This window comes from Pleurodeles waltl, chromosome 7 (genome assembly GCF_031143425.1).
Source record: "Pleurodeles waltl isolate 20211129_DDA chromosome 7, aPleWal1.hap1.20221129, whole genome shotgun sequence".
Classification (NCBI taxonomy): Eukaryota; Metazoa; Chordata; class Amphibia; order Caudata; family Salamandridae; genus Pleurodeles; species Pleurodeles waltl.
Genome location: NC_090446.1, coordinates 1,058,015,651 through 1,058,035,162, shown reverse-complemented (window position 1 = coordinate 1,058,035,162; position 19,512 = coordinate 1,058,015,651). Strand labels below are relative to the sequence as shown.

The window sequence follows — 19,512 nt, the reverse complement described above, 5'->3', positions numbered from 1 at the left end:
AGCTCCGCTCACGGCCCACCTTTTGTTAGTTTATCCTGGTCCCTGGTGGGCACAACGACGTGGAGGCTTCTCCCCCCGGCCCGGGGGTGGCTCCGAGAAGCTTGGACCCGCGGCAGCTGGTCCCGCGTCAGCCCGTCGAGTGAGACGGAGTGAGGCGTGGTCGGCGACCCGAACCGGAAAAACAAACTGGCCTAGCTGAGGTGGGTGCGGCGCACACGTGGCATCGGAGCGGCCCCGTCTGACTCCCCCGTGAAGTTACTGCGAAGTCGGGGCTGAGGCGCCTGGGTGGCGGCGCGACGGAACTGGGAGCTTTCCAGCTGGGGCGCGGCTGCTGGAGCGCCGCGTCCCCCGACCTGACCGCGGCCTGGCTTTGCGGCCCGTGAGCCGGGGACGCGTGGAGGACCGACGCGGCCCCCGGCCTGGGTGTAGCGCCCTGGGCGTCTTGCCGGGGCATTTCTCCCCGCTTGGCTGCTGCGCACGGGCTTGGGACCCCCGCAGGACCGAACCTCTGGCGCGCTAGCGCCAAGACCGAGCGCTGGCCCGCCTGCGCTGACAGCCCCTTGCCTGGGGCTGAAGAAAGCAAGCGCTCACCTGCGGGTGACCCGGACCCCGGGTGGCCCACCGGGGTGCTCCCCCTGCTGCGAGACGACATGGGCTTTCTCCCTGGGCCCCCACCGGAGGCGGGCATGGGACGCGTCGTGGCCTGGCCCGAGAGCAACGACCGGCTGTTAGCGGCCGCCCCTCCCCCGCGCTGATGATCTGAACGGGCCTGCACTCGGCCCTCGTGGATGGGACAGGCCTTGCGCGGCGAACTGGAGCCACGGCGGCGGCTAGGAGAGGGGCTTCGAAAAAACAAAAAAACAACAAGGAATAAAAAATAAAAAAAAAAAAAAATAAGAAAAGAGAAAACAGGGAAACCTCAGAAGGGGACTTAAAATAACAAATAAAATAAAAAATAAAAAAGGAAGAGTGCAGAACACGACACAACAGAATAGAAAACAAGACAAAAGTAAATTAAAGACACAAAACAACCATACAAGGCCACCATAATGGCAAGTTACAAACCAATAAAAGAAGAAACTACTGCAATCGGAACAGAGCTGGTGGTAGCCAGTGGTTAATCAGGCTTTAGCGAATAAGCAGAGCCCATAGCAATAATAGTGTCTCAAGCATCAAGCAATTACGTCAAACTCAGGGCAGCTTGTAGGAGAGTTCAATCACGGTCACACCACCCGGCACTCCCGAACCACCCATTCATCGAATGTAAGATCTCCGTCTTGCCCCGCCCGGGCTCGCTGGTGACCTATCTCAACCCAGCCCCCTCCGGGGGCACGGGAAGCGCCATGGTCAAACCAAAACACCCCAAAACGGGGACTCCCACGGACAGGGACCACCCCCCCCTTCTGCAGATCACTCGGACACGCAATCTGCAACACTGCTCCAACTGAGCGAAACACTACGTACACACTCTCTGCAGTTCGATAAAATCATGCAGGCAATAATGGAAACTAAAACCTCGCTGGAAGGGAAAATCGATGCTGCTGCACTGGAGGTCTCGCTGCTTCGAACTGACCACCGCAAGCTAACAGATAGAGTGCATAACACAGAACTGTCGCTGAAAACTGTTCAACCAGAGATGGCAGACATGAAAAACAAAATACAACAAATGGAAAATGAACTGGCGCAGCGCGGGGCCAAGGAAGCAGAAGGTCGCTCAAGACGTAACATCATCAGATTTATTGGCATCCCGGAACGCTTGGAACTACCCAAAGCTGAGGAATTCATTTAAACGTGGCTGAAAGACACAATGAAAATACAAGATGCCACTAAAGCACCAATGATAGAGAGAGCCCACAGAATTCCGGGCAGGCCCCCGCGGCCCGGAGCTCCACCTCGGCCTCTGATAGCCCGGTTTCTTAACCATAGAGATAGAGATTCTGTCCTTCAACACTTTAGAACCTCTAACCCAATCAGCTTGGAAAATAGTAATGTATCTGCCTATCCGGACTACACGTTGGAAGTGCAACGCAAAAGAGCCACATTCGTCAAAATCAAACAATTCTTGCGAGAACATAGCATCACCTACTCTCTTATGTTTCCAGCCCGCCTGTGTAGAACTATTGACGAGAAAACGCTCATGTTTCCTACCCCGGAGGACGCATGGACATGGATTCATGCTAAAGATCTGGTCAGCCCGCCAACAGAAAAGGTAACAACCGAAGAATGGATCACCCCCAGCGCCAGAAGAAAAAAAACAAAACAAGGCAACATCGCGCCCAACAAAATCACAAATGGAAGCCGACCAAGCGCAAATTCTAAGGGAAACCAGCACATTCACCCGATCACAAACTGACACCCAGAGCGAGACGGACATCACCGACAGCGGATCCCCTGGAGGGGAATCCAGTGCATCCTTCTCCCCCCTTCTGGCCGGCCCTGATCTCACCCCGCGCTCTGCGGACGAACTCTAGGGACCAAGTGCACACATGAGCTGCGCCCTCACCGTGAGCTACACGGGTGGGTGCGTGGCCCCCCTCTCCCCTGTGGCCGTACAGGGAGGCTTGCAGGATGGGGATGGGGCCCGACCGTCTGCCGTCTCATCAGAGCTTCACTGGACCACTAATGCAGACGTGACCACAGCCTGGACCACACAGGGAAAGAACTATGCTGGAGATGGGCCTTTCGATGCCCGGCTCCAATCAACCCACGCTCCCCGCCACCCCAACTATACCCGTATGGACCTCAATATCCCAGATTGCAGTTTAGGCACCGGTTGTGCCACTTTGTTTATTCTCGTGCTTTACCCGAAATATCCTTTTATTCGTTATCTCTCCCCTCTTTACTATCCCTACGCTATTTTTGCATTATTTTCTCTCGGGCCCAGGGAGGTAGCGGGGGGGGGGCTCGGTCGAGGGACGTGCGCATCAGACTAGTGGCGATTAGCAGACGCATCTGGGGCTGGGACCCCGGGATCACAACGGTTGGCGCTTAATAACTCAACACGATGAATAAGGAACCAATATACAATATAATGTCTTGGAATGTAAAGGGAATGGCGGGAATAAGAAAGCACAATAGGATACATGCACACTTAAAACGACACCATATCCACATAGCCATTCTTCAAGAAACGCACATCACCTCCGGAGATGTCCCATGGCTAGAAAGGAGTTGGGCCGGACAGATCTATGGTTCTGGAAACTCATAATTCGCTAGGGGGGTCCTGATCTGGATAGCCCCATGGGTCCCTTATGTGGTACAGCGCAGCATCACCGACAGTGATGGCAGGTACATACACTTAATAGGCCGCTTGGACGGGGAATTATTAGTGATTAATGGACTGTATGTCCCGAATGTTGGACAGAGTGAATTCCTACAAAAAACGATCTCACACTTATCAAACGACCTACCCTCAACATGCATCTGGGGCGGGGACATGAACTGTGTTCCACAAATAGACATGGACAGATCACCCCCCCCCCCCATAACGGCCTCCCCAATAACTAAAAACTCGCAGATGCTACGCCAATGGATATCAGACCGCCGCCTGACAGACACTTGGAGACACCTACACCCGTGTGATCGGGAATACTCCTATTACTCCCCGGTACATCTCCTCCATACCCGCATAGACCTTATTCTTACCTCACAAGACATTACTCATAGGATAACAGGCGCCAAATACACTGCCAGGGTTATCGCGGATCATTCCCCACTTATCGCCCACATCAGATGGGGTAGACCGCGTGCTTGCATCCCAACCTGGCGCCTTCAGACCAAATTATTACAAGACCCTCCATTTAAAGCAGAGATAGCCACACACATTTCTTCTTACTTCACCCAAAATGAGGGGACAACGTGCTCCAGATCAAACGAATGGAATGCACACAAGGCAGTCATAAGAGGAGCATGCATTTCAGTGACAGTCGGTGTACGCCAAACAATAGTTTGTTAGCTTCGCAACCTAGAAAGGGAAGTACACTCCTCCGAGTGTAACTTCGCTAGGGGCACAATTACACAAATATAGCTCACTAGAAAACGTTCGCAATGGAATGACGTGACAAACGACTAGGATTGTTTGATTATCGCCACTACTTGGCTCGAACACATGCAGAAGGTGACAGATCGGGTAAAATACTGTCATGGCTCACACACAACGATCGCCGGAATTCCCCCATAGGAGCCATCCGTCTCGATACAGGATTAATCGTAAACGCCAAAGCTGATATCAACACAGCTTTTAGGGAGTATTATAGCACACTTTATAAAGCTCCCCCCGAAACACTATTGCGCAAGTTTTTCAATGATATTAGGTTAAACTGCCTAACCGCCACACAGGTGGCGGACCTAGACAGACCGATAGATATCACCGAAATATAACAGGCTCTAAAACAACTTCCACAAGGCAAGGCACCCGGCAGCGATGGACTACCTATTGAATATTACAGCATGTTCCCGACTCAAACACTAACTCCATACCTAGCAATGTTATCTGAAGCCCTAAAACGTGGCCAGCTACCTGACACATGCCGGGAAGCACTGATAGCAGTACTGCCTAAAATGGGGCGTGATCCACTTGACGTACGTTCATACAGGCCTCTATCGTTATTGAACACAGACTGCAAACTACTCGGTAAACTCTTAGCCAACCGCTTACTCCCATGTATGTCAGACTTGGTACACCGAAATCAGTCCGGCTTTATACCTGGTCGTAGCACCTTCAGCAACATTCAGAATTTATTGCGCCTAATGGCAAACTCCTCAGAGGGCGATTATACCCAAGTAGCAGTGTCATTAGACATAGAAAAAGCATTTGACACGTTAGGATGGCCCTTTCTGATGGAAACACTACATCGCATGGGCTTCGGATGGACATTCATTAACTGGGTAAAGGTGCTCTACACTAATCCATCAGCGAGGGTCAAAACAGGCGACACGATCTCTCAATCGTTCAATATAGAGAGAGGCACTAGACAGGGATGTCCATTATCCCCACTTTTATTCGACCTTGCCATTCAACCACTAGCAAGCCCATCTGCGGGCGGTGGCCCCACTGTGGGGCGTCCGAGACAGCCACATATACCGCATAGGGTCTCTATACGCTGATGCTGCACTGATCTTTCCCCGTGATCACACGGAATCCCTGCCCGACTTACGGAAACTACTACGTAAATTTGTCTCACTGGCCGAACTGAAGGTGAGTTGGTCAAAATCGTGTATATTCCCCATGCGCCCTGTCCCTGAAATACACAGATTGCCCTCTAACCCGGGCGACCTGAAGTGGTGCTACACCACCTTCAAATACCTAGGTATAAATATATACCACGATTCACGGAACCTCAGGGACGGCAACCTTGGGCAAGCGATCAGATCCATCAGAGGCTCCTTGCCCTTCTGGTGCTCACTTCCACTCTCACCAATGGGCAGAGTAGCCATAGCAAAGATGATAATTCTACCTCGTCTGTTGTATTTCTTTATGGCCCTCCCACTGGCTTTACCAGCCTCCTTCTTTAAACCACTAAATAGCTTATTAACAGATTTAATATGGGGCAATGGAAGGCGACGTTTAGCATTGTCTAAAATATACCAGCCACTAACAATGGGCGGATTAGGAGCACCCAGATTTGAATTGTATTATACAGCTGCCCACTTGCAATGGATATCTACCTGGCTTGGCTTGGCTGCCCTGATGGCGCTGAATCACAATCGATTCTCTCGTCTCTGGGGAACATGGGAATATTGCATTACCTTATGAATCGCGAGTCCCCCAAACACCCACAAAATATCCTATTGAAAACCGCGCACTGGATATGGGGCCGCCACGCACTAACTGGTAATAAAACGCCACAGTACTCCCCCAGGATACCACTACTGGCCAACCCGAAACTTGCCAATATAGCTGCCAAGGTGGGCCTGGGTGGATGGTACGACAAGGGAATACGCACAATTGGCGACATTTACAATGAAGGACGCCTCCTAACCTTTAATGCTTTATCTGACAAATACAATCTGGGGCAAGGAAGCTTCATAGCATTCTGAGCAGTGCGACAGGCACTATGGTCCCGCTGGAATTGCGGAAGCACCGAACCAAATGTCTCCCCCAGACTGCATGATTTGCTAGGAAGCATAGCAGACCCAATAAATGTATCAAGAGCATACACAATCCTAACCACCCACCTGGAACATAAACAAGAACAAGCAAAGAACAGATGGGACGGTGTGCTACCAGAGCCCCTGTCGTAGCCTGCATGGAGTCAGGCTATGAAAATGATAAAAGAGGTATCACGCAACCCGCATTTCCGTTACACCCAGTTTAATTATTTGCACTAAACATACCTATCACCTCACCGTAAAACTCGCATGTTCCCTCAATCGATGCAGACATGCCCCAGATGCGCTACTCCCGAGGCCACCTTCTTCCACATGACCTGGGACTGCCCCCCAATCCGAAAAGTATGGTGCGACATAATAGCATTGCTGGCCGAATGGACAGACGTTACATTGTCTCCCCACCCCAGAATTATGCTTACTGGGAATAGGCCTGTGTCTCAAAAACCGGAAACAAATACTCAGATGCATAACCCTAGTGCTGGTGATGTACAGACGCCTCATAGCTATGTACTGGAAAGCCCCAGTCGCTCCGTATATTGATCAATGGTGCGCTGAACTGCTGCGCTGGGCCAAGGCCGAGGCGTGGACGTTGCAGCTTCTCTTAGACAAAGGGATCCCGGTCAAAGGTCTTGACACTTGGAATTCCTTCGTAACAACCATAGAAAGCAAAGACGACGAGCGACCGCCCTAAATATTCTCCCAAAACAACAACGCCCAGGTGACAGTGAAGACTGACACTTCTAAATAATTGAACTTCACTATAAACACTACATAGTCGCTTTCCAACATACTTAAGGCAAAACTATCACACATGGGAGCCTAATCACAACACAAGCTTATAAATGTGCAACAAAAAAGGCGGAAAAGGAAGGGAAAAAAAAAAGGGGGGTGGGGGGCACCCAGCGACCGTACTAACGATGTACTACCTAATTGAGGGCGTAGCCCCCAATAGTAACACCAGCCTCCTAGGGGCCTCCAGCCCTCCGTCCTTGCGCCCTCCCTCCCTTCCCTCCTCCCCGTGCGCGCCCCACGGGCCCCCAGACCCCCACCCTTTTTTCACTGTATCTCCCTTCTATTTTCCCTTGTTCGTAGATCTTTTATATTACAGGGTATATTAGATTGATGCTTTGCCCGGGCCCTGCCCCTCCGCCCAGGCTTGCGCCCGCGCGGGAAAACTTGCGTTGGTGCGGGCGGGGGGCGCACCAGCTGTGGAATGGTAAATGTGGCCGCCAAGAGCGGTGTGGAGTGTATACCCCTTGTATTGTATTATAATCGCCTATATTTTTATTTTGTGTTCACTCGTTGTGTGATATAACAATAAAAATACATAAAAAAAAAAAAAAAGATTCTCCAGTGGCAGCTTTGTATAATGTGTAATGTGGTATTTAGAGATGGGATCAAATTCACCCACAAGCAGCAAATGCAGCGAGAGGGAGGGTAGGTTCAATCTCCAAAGGACTGCACAGTTGTCACATGTTTGCGCTCTGCTCAGTCAGAACCTAATCATTCTTACTACTGCGCCATTTAGGACGGCGTGTGATATATGGTTTGCTAGCATGACAGTTCTGCTCTGACAGTTCTCAAGCTGCAGTATTCCATCTGAACACTTTCCTAGTAAACTATTAAAACATTAATACATAATTAGTCAGTTTAGCATACTGCTTATGGGTAGACCTTTCTTGTTGATGTTGTTTGAAGTTAAAGCATGCACCCTTTAATATTGTTTTTCTCTATAGCAATACTTCATGGATAGTCGGACGCCCTGTTTAATCGTGGCAACAAAGTCAGATCTGCATGAAGTAAAACAAGAGTACAGTGTGTCTCCCCTGGAGTTCTGCAAGAAGCACAAAATGCCTCCACCTCAAACCTTTACATGCAATACTACAGACACCCCTAGCAAGGATATCTTTGTAAAACTGACTACGATGGCCATGTATCCGTAAGTATTGGAATCGTCACTGCCTCAGGCCTGCATTCACTGTCACTACACTGCATGCCATCTTTGGTCGTGAGGAAGGATGGCTTTCTTTTCTCATTCATGTTGCTTAGCAGCAAAGAGATCTCCAGCCAAACCTATCTCTTCAACCCTGTTTACTGGGCTAATTAACGTTTTTAGTCAAATAGTATTTGTGATTGGATTATCCTTCAGCCAAAAGGTTATTATTTTACACAACTTGTAATAGCTAAACAAATAAGGTGAAAAATGGAACAATTACTGTACCTACTACTTTCAATCTGAGTGAAAGAATATTCATACTGAAAAGCAGGCTGTTTAGCTTTTATTTTGAATTAACATTATTCTGTTTGAGACATTTTGCTTAATTTTGAATGTAATAAATATTCACTGCCAAGCTCTACGGTCCCAAGACTGAGCTTTCTGGAGTAAATTGTTACGTTTCGTATCATTTTCTCATGGTAAAAAAACATTCAATTCAGTACCTAAAATAATGATGGATTTAGCAAAGAGAAGTATGATTTAAAGAATGGAGAAACATTATCAAAGTGACATTATTTGAAATGGCACTTCACAAACTGAGGATTCATAAGGCAAAACCTTTTGTTGAGAAAAAAAGCGTAACTTATTTTTAAATATGCACTACATTTCAGTATTCCTAGGCTGTTTAGTATGATCTCTCTGTTGCTAAGTAAACTGTGCATTGAGCTTTGTGTTTTAGTTAGCCGTATACAGGAAAGCAATGTGATTGTAGTATGACAGCCAGTGTTCGTCTAGTTAAATATATTATTCATATAGTCAAACAAAGACCCAGATAATAAAATGGGGATGAGCAGTCCATACTGCAGTGGTATAACTGCAACTTGACATTCTTCTTTATTTGACTGTTAAGAAGTAGAGGAAGTGAAGTAAATATTAGGGTAGTTTATGTGCTTCTTCCAAAATTGCATGTAAGACAACATGCAATTGTGACTGAAGCAGATACAAATTATTGTAACTTTTTATGAATATTTGTTATACACAAAACTGTAACCTAGGACTGTGCAGATATGTTTGCAACGACATTAAGTTATCAAAAGGTCCTGCAATCTGTCTAGTAGTTTCATTTAACTTTATTGCACTGCCATCTGAATAACGGTGGCAAAACCAAACGTTAAATAGCATTAATATAACAATATAAGAGGATACTGTGAGCTTATGCTCTGGTAAGTCTTCATGTAAATCTGCACAGCTTTAGGTCTCCTCATTGACTGTTTCCTCCTCCAGATGTAGCTGTCCTAAATGATAACGTTTTTGGCAGCAAGCCTTGTGTGCCCAGAATATAAGCAGGGTCTCAACTACTGTCCTTCGTCTTTTCACAGCCATGCCCGGTTACGCTGTATGTGCACCTGCAACAGGTGTACTTTTTGCATCTGTCAGAACTTCCTCAACTCAGACTTGCTGCACTCTGTAAAGAACACTCTCTTCACTTCAGTTCTTAACAGGTCCTTACCTTTATTTATTGGATGCCCGGAGTGTTATAAAATAAATTAATATGCAGATTTCCACTACATATCCATTCAGCTTAGGAGTAACTGTTGAACAGTTTGCAACATAACTACTTTCTTGACAGGTTTGAAAGGTGATTTTGGCAATATCACAGCACAGTCAACCCACCCTCTTGTTGAATTTGGTCATGAGATAAAACTGCTGTAAACAGATTACTACTATATTCAGTTATAACAATAAACTTCAGGGATACCCTTTTGACATTTTCCTGTATTTTAAGTCCTTAATATAACTGCAAACCATAGCTTTCAGGCAAGACATTCTTCTTTTGCAGGGAAAATGGTTTGCTTTTTATTTTAATAAAGTTAATATTGACTGATTCACACACAATCTGTTTTTTTAATGGCATATAACTTTGCCAGGTGTATCTGCAGTGCCAAAATTATACATGATTTGGTGGATATGTTGTGAGTAAATCTGCAGCTTTAACAACTTGGAGATCTTCAAGTACAAAACAACCTGCTGATAACAGTATAGAGTGTGTTGTTGTGGAACACCGTTACCACAAAACTGTCCAGGGAGCCCCGATGGACTATCCAAATGACATAATTTGTGCTCGTTACATAATTTCGAGGTTTCCTGAACTAACAAACATGGGCAACTACCTCTCATGTATAATAGTTTTTAAATAATCTTAAAATTAGCAAAGGATTTGTAACTCACCCGTACAGCAGGTTGTGTTTGTCAAATGCACGCCAGCAACGCTATAAAATTACTAACTCCTCAAGCTCTGTGTCAAGATGGCTATGCAAGTAAATGGGAGTTCAAACCTTCAAACATCTATACAGAACTGTGTCTCTTTAGGTACCTAGGTTTTTCTGTTAATTGGTCGGGGTGCAACATTCAGTTACTGTAATGGCTGACTACTTCATATATTTTTTGAGTTGTGAGTCGGATGAATAAGCGTGACTGTCAGAAACTCGAGAAAACATGCAAAAAAGAGAATACGACCTGAACTCTTAGTCTCCACTTCTGTTATGTATATTCATGCTGAATAAGCCGATTGAAAATAGCCAGCTGACTTTGCTGACATATACGTAGAGCTAGAAAGAGGAGCACACATTGAAATACTACATATTTATCTTGACTGCACTGAAATGTAATGATCACCCCCTCAGTTATGTGGCCATTTGCTGCAGCTTTTGATCCTGTGGCCACACCACAAAGTACTTGAATTCTGTTATATATATAACTAACCGTTATGTCAATTGAGGAGTTATAATGGGAATGCACATAAAGTTATAGTATACAGTGGTGCTGAATTTGAATGAGCTTTCGGCTTCCAGGAAAACTTAGAAGTTAATCAAAACAAGTTCATATCCAAAAGTTACATTTCACTTGTTAGGTTTGTTCGAGGAAGCTATTTTCACCACTTATTTGTATAAAAAAAAAATGTACTTGCAGGCTTGATTTACCATGTAAACCAACAATCATCACTCCAAGTAACGTTTATTCCTGACATTTGCATATTGTAGTAAAAAAGGAAAGATCTGTCTTTTTGACAATTTATTACCTTACTGATGAGTAATTTAAAAAAAATTCCTAGTATTTCTCTCTCAGGATAAAAACATGGCATTTTGTGATAATATACCTTAGGTCTGGCCATCAAATGAAAATTAGTAAGTCAGTCTCTCTTTAGTTCTTATTTGTTGCAAAAATATTATGCGGCGCAGCAGAACATTACAAATCCAGTTGTTGAATATTTTTCTAGTAAAGAATAAACATGAGCCCCTCTGTGCTATTTATTTGAAGGTATAATTGATGAATATAATAATATAGAAGCAACGCTTACTTAGGTTATAAAATAGAAGAGAGCTATAGCAAATGGGAAAACAAACCTAAAGAAACTATGAAAGAATTGCAGATTCATAGCATCTGTGATTACTGGTGATTGGCTATTGCAGTCTTCATTTTGACTATGATGTTGCTGGTATCTTTTTTTTTTTTATCCATGTTAGTTTCAGTTTGCCTTCACCTAATAAAATATTCCAAAGCTTCGCTGTCCACAGGTAATCTGGGCACACTGCAGATATGTTTTTTCACGGAGTGGTCCTCAAAGATTCCTCCCTTGTCTAAAAATGTTTTTTCACTTTGTCTCTGCTTTCTCACACTGTTCTATTGTTAAAAAAAAAAAATAATGCTGCAGAAATTTACCATCAGGGGAGGCATATTTTTTCTGACCTTGTTTTGGATTTCTCTTGTAAAAGTTGGATAACTTGAGCTTGTTTACCACTATACATGTCCATATTACTTCCTATATTCCTAGCATACTCTTGTCTTGCGCCATGTTGTTAGTTTTGACTTTTACTTCTTTAAAAAAAAATCTCAAACTTTTCGTTGCTCCTGTACTTCATGCACATTCCCTCAGTCTTAGCAACTCTCCTTTCAATTCATCTTCACATCTTCCTTACTAGGCATTTTCTCAGTTAGTTTTTCTATATCCCTTCCTCTCAAAATTGCTCCAACATTTTTTTAATACAGTAACCCTCAGTTACTCCAGAGAGCAAGAGAACCTTACATCCCCTCTCCGATTTACTCATCAGTGTTTGTTTTGAGGTGGTGTTGCTTAACTGTCTTTGTGTTAAATTCATTTCTTTCAGCTTATATGTTTGTCAGGTGCTGATAAAAACATTGGGAGACAGTGTACATTTTTTTTTTTTGGTAAGGATAAAATGAATGCCAAATAAAGGTGAATGACACCCCGTTGCCTCTGCAGTTGTGATGTAATACGGACAGGCAGTTTCAGAAACGGGTATCAGTGCTATAACACATTCCTCTGTTTTAATTGCTTTTATCACTCTTATGTTTATGCCAGTACTGTTGTTTGACAGAATGCTAAAAATTCACCCACGTTTACGCCAGCATCTTATTAAATTGGAATCTGATTGTTCGATAGCAAGCTGTATTCTTTTTACCTTCCCTCATCGTATCTCATTAGCATTTTACCCTTGCACCTGAAAGGTTTGCCCGAGCTTCCCTGTCTGCCACAGCATTGCTGATTGAGGGGACAAAGCAAAAGGCTTTATATTCACGCAGCTACACTGCTGCAGCCACCATTTTAGGTAGGTCTAGTTGTTATTCCTTGATCAGCACCCAACTTGCATAAATTTCAAGCCTGGCACCGACGCGCAGTCAACATGCGCAGTGGGCACACGGCAAGCCTGTCTGTGTCTGACCGTGCCTGGATGACGCTAGGCGCCAGGAATTCTGCATCAGCGTCCTCGGATGCAGGCCACCACTAATGAACCACTACAACTGCAATGACCTCAAGAAATTGCAGCCTAGCTGTTTGCACTGTTCTCCTTACCTCTCAATAAGTCTTGAAGGGCCATTCTCTTGTTAGAAATGTAGATTCTCCTGTTCCATTTTACATGTAGCTTCACCAAATAGTAACAGGGCAAGGCCTATCCCTGCCAAATTGAGGCCCACTATCCCAAAATTTTCGACCCCTAAAACCAATGATTCTTCTATCAAGCCCGCAGTCCAATCCCCCTGCGCTAAAAAGTCTGTATTTTAATGCAAGGTCTAGCCCTAAACACACTGTAGAAATTTGGGACCTCCTCAGATCTTTACACCCTGATATGTGTTTTATTACAGAAACCTGGCTGCACCCAAAACCTGGCTACACCCATTAGTGTTGCCTCGCATTCCCATTACATTCCCATTACATTCCCAGACAACTTTAAGCTGGTTAGATTGGACAGGGAATCTAACTCAGGTGGGGGAGTAGCTATCATCGTTTGGGACTCCCTAAAAGTGGAACTCATCGACTCACTAATCACCGATTGGGCACACGTTGTGATATCCTGTTGTCCAATCTCAAGATGTTAGATCTTCACCTGATAGGTGCTGGCCCTACACATTCAGCAGCCCACACTTTTGACCTTATTTTCTCTAATGCCAGGTCCCATCAGGTTGATATTCTAGAGTCACTGACTTGGACTGACCATTTTCTGATTAGATTTTTGATCCCCATCGAGCATTTCTTCTGAAACCTAAACCTGTGAAACATCTAAGATCCAGGCCACGGAAACAAGTCACTTTGGAATCCTTTCAGTCTGCTTTCTAAGCTCCCATTTTTGACAACTGGCAGGACATTAACTAAGCCTTAGCCAAGTTCCATGACTCTTTTTCACATGCTCTTGACATTGTGGCCCCTCGCAAACAGTACAATACCAAACCTTGCAGATCTGACGCTCCTTGTTATACGGCTGAACTGATATGTAAAAGACTGGAATGCAAATGGAAAATCTCCAAAACTACCACTGATAAATATACCTACAGACTAGCAATGGTTGTTTATCATTAGAAAATAAGAACAACACATTAGCAATATATCATCAACAAGAAGGACCAAGCTGTAAACTCCACAAAAGCACTATTCAAGGTTCTTGATGAGTTTACTAAACCCTGTGCTTGTGCCTCAGCCATCCCTGCCTCCCAGACCTTTTGCGATACTCTAGCCAGTTATTTTGTTACTAAAATCAATAACATCTATTGAAGCTTAAACCCCCAGGCCAACATGTCAACTCACTTAGGCCCCACTAATCCCCACTGCAATAACTATTTAGCAATGTTTGAATGGTTTGAGCCCATTTCTCAAATACTTCTGCTGCCCTCCCTCAGGCATAATACGTAGGACATGTGACACCTGTTGTAACAAAAAAAAAAAGAGGCCAATGCTGATCCTGTGGTGCTAGCAAACTACTTCAGTATGTCTTCTTCCTTTACTGGGTTGGGTCCTGGAGTCCTACATCAATGAGCAGCTTTCCTCCTATCTGGAGGACCACTGCTTGCTTGACACTTTTCAGTCGGGCTTCAGACCCTTCCACAGTACTGAAAGAGCTCTACTAGCTGTAGTAGACACAATCAGACTATTCTTGGATGCGGGAAACCCATTTATGCGGATTCTTCTTGATCTGTCGGCAGCGTTTGATACCATCTCCAATTCCATCTTGATCCAGTGCCTTTTTGAGACAGATATTCAGGGCATCGCCCTTGTTTGGTTAAATGATTTCCTCAGTTACAGGGTCCAAAGAGTTTCTGTTGGCACTTTCCTTTCAAAACCCTCCCCCTGGGCAATGGGGTTCCTCAGGGATTCTCCTTAGATCCAACGCTCTTCAACATCTATGTCGCTCCACTTACCCAGATAGATAGGCTGTGTGGTTTCGAGATTCTATCATATGCAGACGACACCCAATTATTCATCTCTTTTGAGCAGAACATTGCGAACGTCAAATAGCGATTTGCGGTCTGCATGCTAAAATAGCCTCTTGGGTGTCTCTTAATGTGTTCAGTTAAATTAAGACAAAACAGAGATTCTCCTTTTTGGAAAAGCTCAGCTTCACTGGACAGGGTGACTGGTGGCTGGCAGAGCTTGGCTCTGCGCCATCCTCCAGCAAAACAGTTAAACTCTGGGCATACTTTTGGATGGCAGGCTGTCAGTGAATGAGCAGATCAGGCCCTCTTGCTGCACTTATTTCAGAACCTGGCGCCTCCTCAGGTAAGTCTTTGTTGCTTCCTTTGAGCTCTCGTAAGACACTAACTCAGGCATTAATAATTGGTCGTCTTGACTACGGCAATGCTCAGATTTTAGCATCCAACAAAGCCCTATAAAAATTCAGGTGATTTAAAATACTGCAGCCCGCATGGTCAATAAACTGCCTCCTCACACTCTATCAAACCCTATATTTAGAGGTCTTCATTGGTTCCCCATTATGAAAAGAGCACTGTTTAAACTGCTCTGCCTGACATGTAAATCATTGTCAGACAAAAACCCTTCATACCTGCAGGATAGGCTAATTTTCTACTAGCCTGATTGAAATTTAACATCCAAAAAGCAACTTCTTATATGCGCTTGTTGCATTCATACATCAAAATTTTGGGGCCGGACATTTTCTTATCTTGCCATCTTACCTTTGGAACAGGCTCTCTCTGTTCATTTGTGCATGCACAGACTTCTCAAGTTTCAAAAAACATCTCCAGACCTGGCTGTTCTGAGTAGCTATTTTCCTATTTGCTATGTCCATCTCAGTGCTGAGATCCCCCTTTGGGATTTAGTCATTTTGTGCTATGTCACGAGTCCCTTAACATAACATAACCTTCCTTGTCTTTTCCAAAGGCAGGACTTATTGGAAGCTTTAGGTGTACAGAAAGTAACTGTTTTACTAGTGTTTTCAATTAAGGAAGGCTTGCAGTCGACCACTAGACTCTTTGACAACATTTGCTTTGAAGGTTCCTGCATTAAGGAGACTGAGGAGCAAATAAATCGTGACTGTCCTTGTGAGCCAAACCAGACAGCTCAAAAAGAGTATGCAATACAATTTCTGTTCCTGGCTACAATCCCAAATATACGGCCAGTTGCACGAAAATGTTTTTTGTCAAATATTGCCAGCGAACTTCGACTGGTATTTTTGCAATCAGTAAAGAATTTTAAGAACCAACCTTCGTACTAGCAAGTTAGTTCATAAAAATCAGAATCGTAATGGTTGAAATCCAACTTGCCCCATGAATACAAATGAGGTTTCAGGGAATTTTACGATTATTTGTATTGCTGTTTGTGCTTTTATTATTTATGAAATGAATAATGAAGTAGGCCGCAAATTGCAACTCATTACCGTGTGATCCCATCACAAGCATTCTGGTCTGCTTGGGTCAGCAGACCACCATGATCACATTTCAATAAAGGACTTTTTTTTTTTTTTTTTTTTTTTTTTTTTTAAACAGCCTGATTTCCATAACGGAACCAGGGATGCATTTAAAAAGAAAATATTTTTTATTTTTAGTTTGAGAGTTTGCAGTCATTACATGGACTCCTACCTACTCCCAAATAAACTCTTTTTTTTTCTTTTCTTTCACAAAGGAACTCCCTTTTGCAAATGCAATACTAACAAGTGAGTCAGTAACTTTTCAATTGCTGACAACTGCTATTTTCGTTGATATATGTTGCTAGAAATTACTATTTGGAAGGGATGCCTTCTTTCGAAATGGCAATTTCTTATCCATTTCTAAACTCTTTTTAGGGTTAATTGTAAAAAGCTACAGACTCCTAAAATGGGTTTAGTACATGACTAAAAAGTTTTTCATTTGCGAATTCCAAATTGAAGCAATCTTTATGCACCACATGGTAAAGAAGTAAACTGTTTTAACCACTTCATTGTGAAAACGAGAAACAAATGCGGCAAAGAGCCTCATGCAATCTCGAAGTTATTCTTCATTCAGATCTCTTCTTTACCATACAAGCTCCAATAATAACTAAGTCGCCATCCTATTGAAGACTGACAAAACTGTGAATGGTCCAAAACAGAGCCATAAGAAAACATTTTGGTCTTAAAAAACATGACTACATATCCTTCTATCATTCTGGACTAAAGTGACTGTCTACCAAACGACGAGTCATATTAAATACCCAGTGTATCATCTGGAAAGCTAAACACTAGAAATTTCTCAAGTACTAAACTTTGCTATTGATACAGGCCAAGTCTAAAAGAAATATACGTTCTAACAAATATGTTAACTAAATGCATAAGACAAAATCTTAGGAAAATGGAATGCTCTACCTATTTCCTGAAAAACACCCTGTCTCTGAAGTCTCCAGAGCAAATCTGGAAAAACCCTTAATGAACAGTATTTATTCTGATGCCTAATGAATTCCACACTTGCTGGACTGTAACTTTTTCTAACTGTGGCAGATTTTTGAAAGCAATATACCACTGTCGCATAGGTTCTCATTATCCTAAGGAGACTACTGGATTTGGGTGGCAGAATCGTCTGTATTGCTGGGGACTGAGCCTGATTCCTCACCATGTGACACCTGCCGGCCTAATCCGGGTTTTGTTCCGGCTAACTAACAGTCCCTCATCTCCACCCAAGAGCAGGGATTATTGGGCAACCGGGCACATGACTTAAATGACTCATCAGGGGAATCGTGGTCACTCAGATCTCATCCGTTTCTCTCAGTTACATTAGTCTCACATATGCAAGGACATTCAGAGGCATTGTAAGGTACAATAAGGTTTTATTGAAGTAACTGCATCTTAGATAATAAAGCATGTATTGCAATAACTAGGACGATGAAGCACATCAAGATTAAAATTGTGACAAGGAGAGTATAACACAAAAATAACGCTACCATTGTGTCACTAAGATTGTGAAGGATAGTTCCTACTTAGGCTATGTTAGAGCACAGCATGTTAAGCTCTAATTCTGCCCTTCAGGTTCCCCCTGGGAAGACATCATCCCTCATACCTGAGCAAGAGGCCTGTAATCTACATAAGCAGCTGCAGAAAAGCAATCAGCGTACAGTCGTGGTCATCTGACTGGAATCTCCCTCTAACGCACATGGGTCAAAGTAGTGTTTTTATAATAAAACAGCTGATGTTCCAAAAAAGCATCCCCACGTAAGAGTGTATATGTTTCTGTGAACATTGGAGACAAAGCGTACCACTTTAGCCGGCAACCTATCTTACTGCAGCCTTGAGAAATGCACAGAATGAAAGAAATGTCTTGTTTAAGAACGCGATGCTGACCTAGGCTAAAAACAGCTAGATAGAGAAAATAAAACAAGACCACAAATGTTGCTATAGTTAAAATAATATAACGAAGCTAGAATAAAACAAATGATGGTTAAAGTGCACAGCGGCAGGCCTAGTTTGCTAAAATAACATGTATAAAACTATAGCTAAAATGGCTACACAACACCACTATGTCTGCTGGACGCTTGTGGTTGTGGGGATATATAAGGCTTGTAAGTTCACCATGAACCCTGAGGTACCCAGAGACATAACTGAGTTGCACCTTGCAGTGGTTTTTTCATTGCGTACCGGGTATACAGCTATTCATTTGGTAAAATATAGAGAGTGAAAAATTAGGTAGCAGGGAAACCTATGTATTTCCCAAATGGGCACAAGATATGGAGTTTAGAAGCAGTGATTTTTTGCACATCTATAAATTTAGGGGTACCCATACTAGCATGTGAATTACAAGGCATTTCTCAAAATGACTTCTTTCTATACACGGTCTTACATTTGGAAGGCAAAAATGTAGAGAAAGACAATTGGCAATAACACTTGTTCTTCTATTCTATGTTTCCCCAAGTGTCCTGATAAAAAAGGTACCTCACTTGTTTGGATAGGCCTAGGGCCCGCAACAGGAACCGGCCCAAAACGCACATCACATTTTTCCACTGAAAACTGACTCATTTTTTGCACTATGCCTAGCTGTGGATTTTGGGCCCTAGCTTGGCCTGCACCTAGGGAAACCTAGTAAACCTGTACTTTTTTGAAAACTAAACACCTAAGGGAATCCAGGATGGAGTGACTTGTGTGGATCTGTTACCCAGAATCCCTTGTAAACCTTAAAATTTGTCTAAAAAACAAATTTTCATCACATTTCTGTGAAGGGAGCCACAAATATCCTTCCGGTCAGCGTTCCCCTCGTTCTCCTGATAATTTATACCTTACTTATGTGGGTGGGCCAAGTGGCTGCAACAGGGAAGGGCCAAAATGTGTAGCGATTGAGCGGCACCAAAATTTGTTCATAAGCGCAGTTTTTTAAAATACGTTTTTAGGCTGACTCTGCTTTGGGCACCCACACAAGTGAGGTATCATTTGTATTGGGAGGCCGAGGGGAATGCTGGGTGGTAGGACATTTGTGGTTTATTCCTGTTTCGAGAAGAATATGGCACAGAAATACAAGGAAAAAGTGTGATTTTTGGTTAATTTTGAAGTTTGCAGGGCATTGTTGGGATTCACAAGAGGCACACCATCCTGTACTCCACTGGGTGTCTAGTTGTTGAACATATGTAGAGTTTGTAGATCTTCCCTAGACACGAAACAAGCACACTATCAAGTCTCTAACTTCTGTGATGTCCCAAACACTCAAATTGCGGAAAAAAACTC

General features: G+C 43.9%; 1 protein-coding gene across 4 annotated transcripts in view; it reads left to right on the top strand.

Annotated features, from left to right (window-relative positions):
- Positions 1-19,512, top strand: part of RHOT1 (ras homolog family member T1) — a 394,200-nt gene that overhangs the window by 302,653 nt on the left and 72,035 nt on the right. For 3 of the 4 annotated variants that reach the window (XM_069199969.1, XM_069199970.1, XM_069199972.1), the window contains exons 18-19: positions 7,848-8,050; positions 9,427-9,549. In XM_069199969.1, the coding sequence (XP_069056070.1) occupies positions 7,848-8,050; positions 9,427-9,549 (326 nt within the window). The remainder of the gene's footprint in view (positions 1-7,847; positions 8,051-9,426; positions 9,550-19,512) is intronic. The other variant, XM_069199971.1, reaches the window with a different exon arrangement.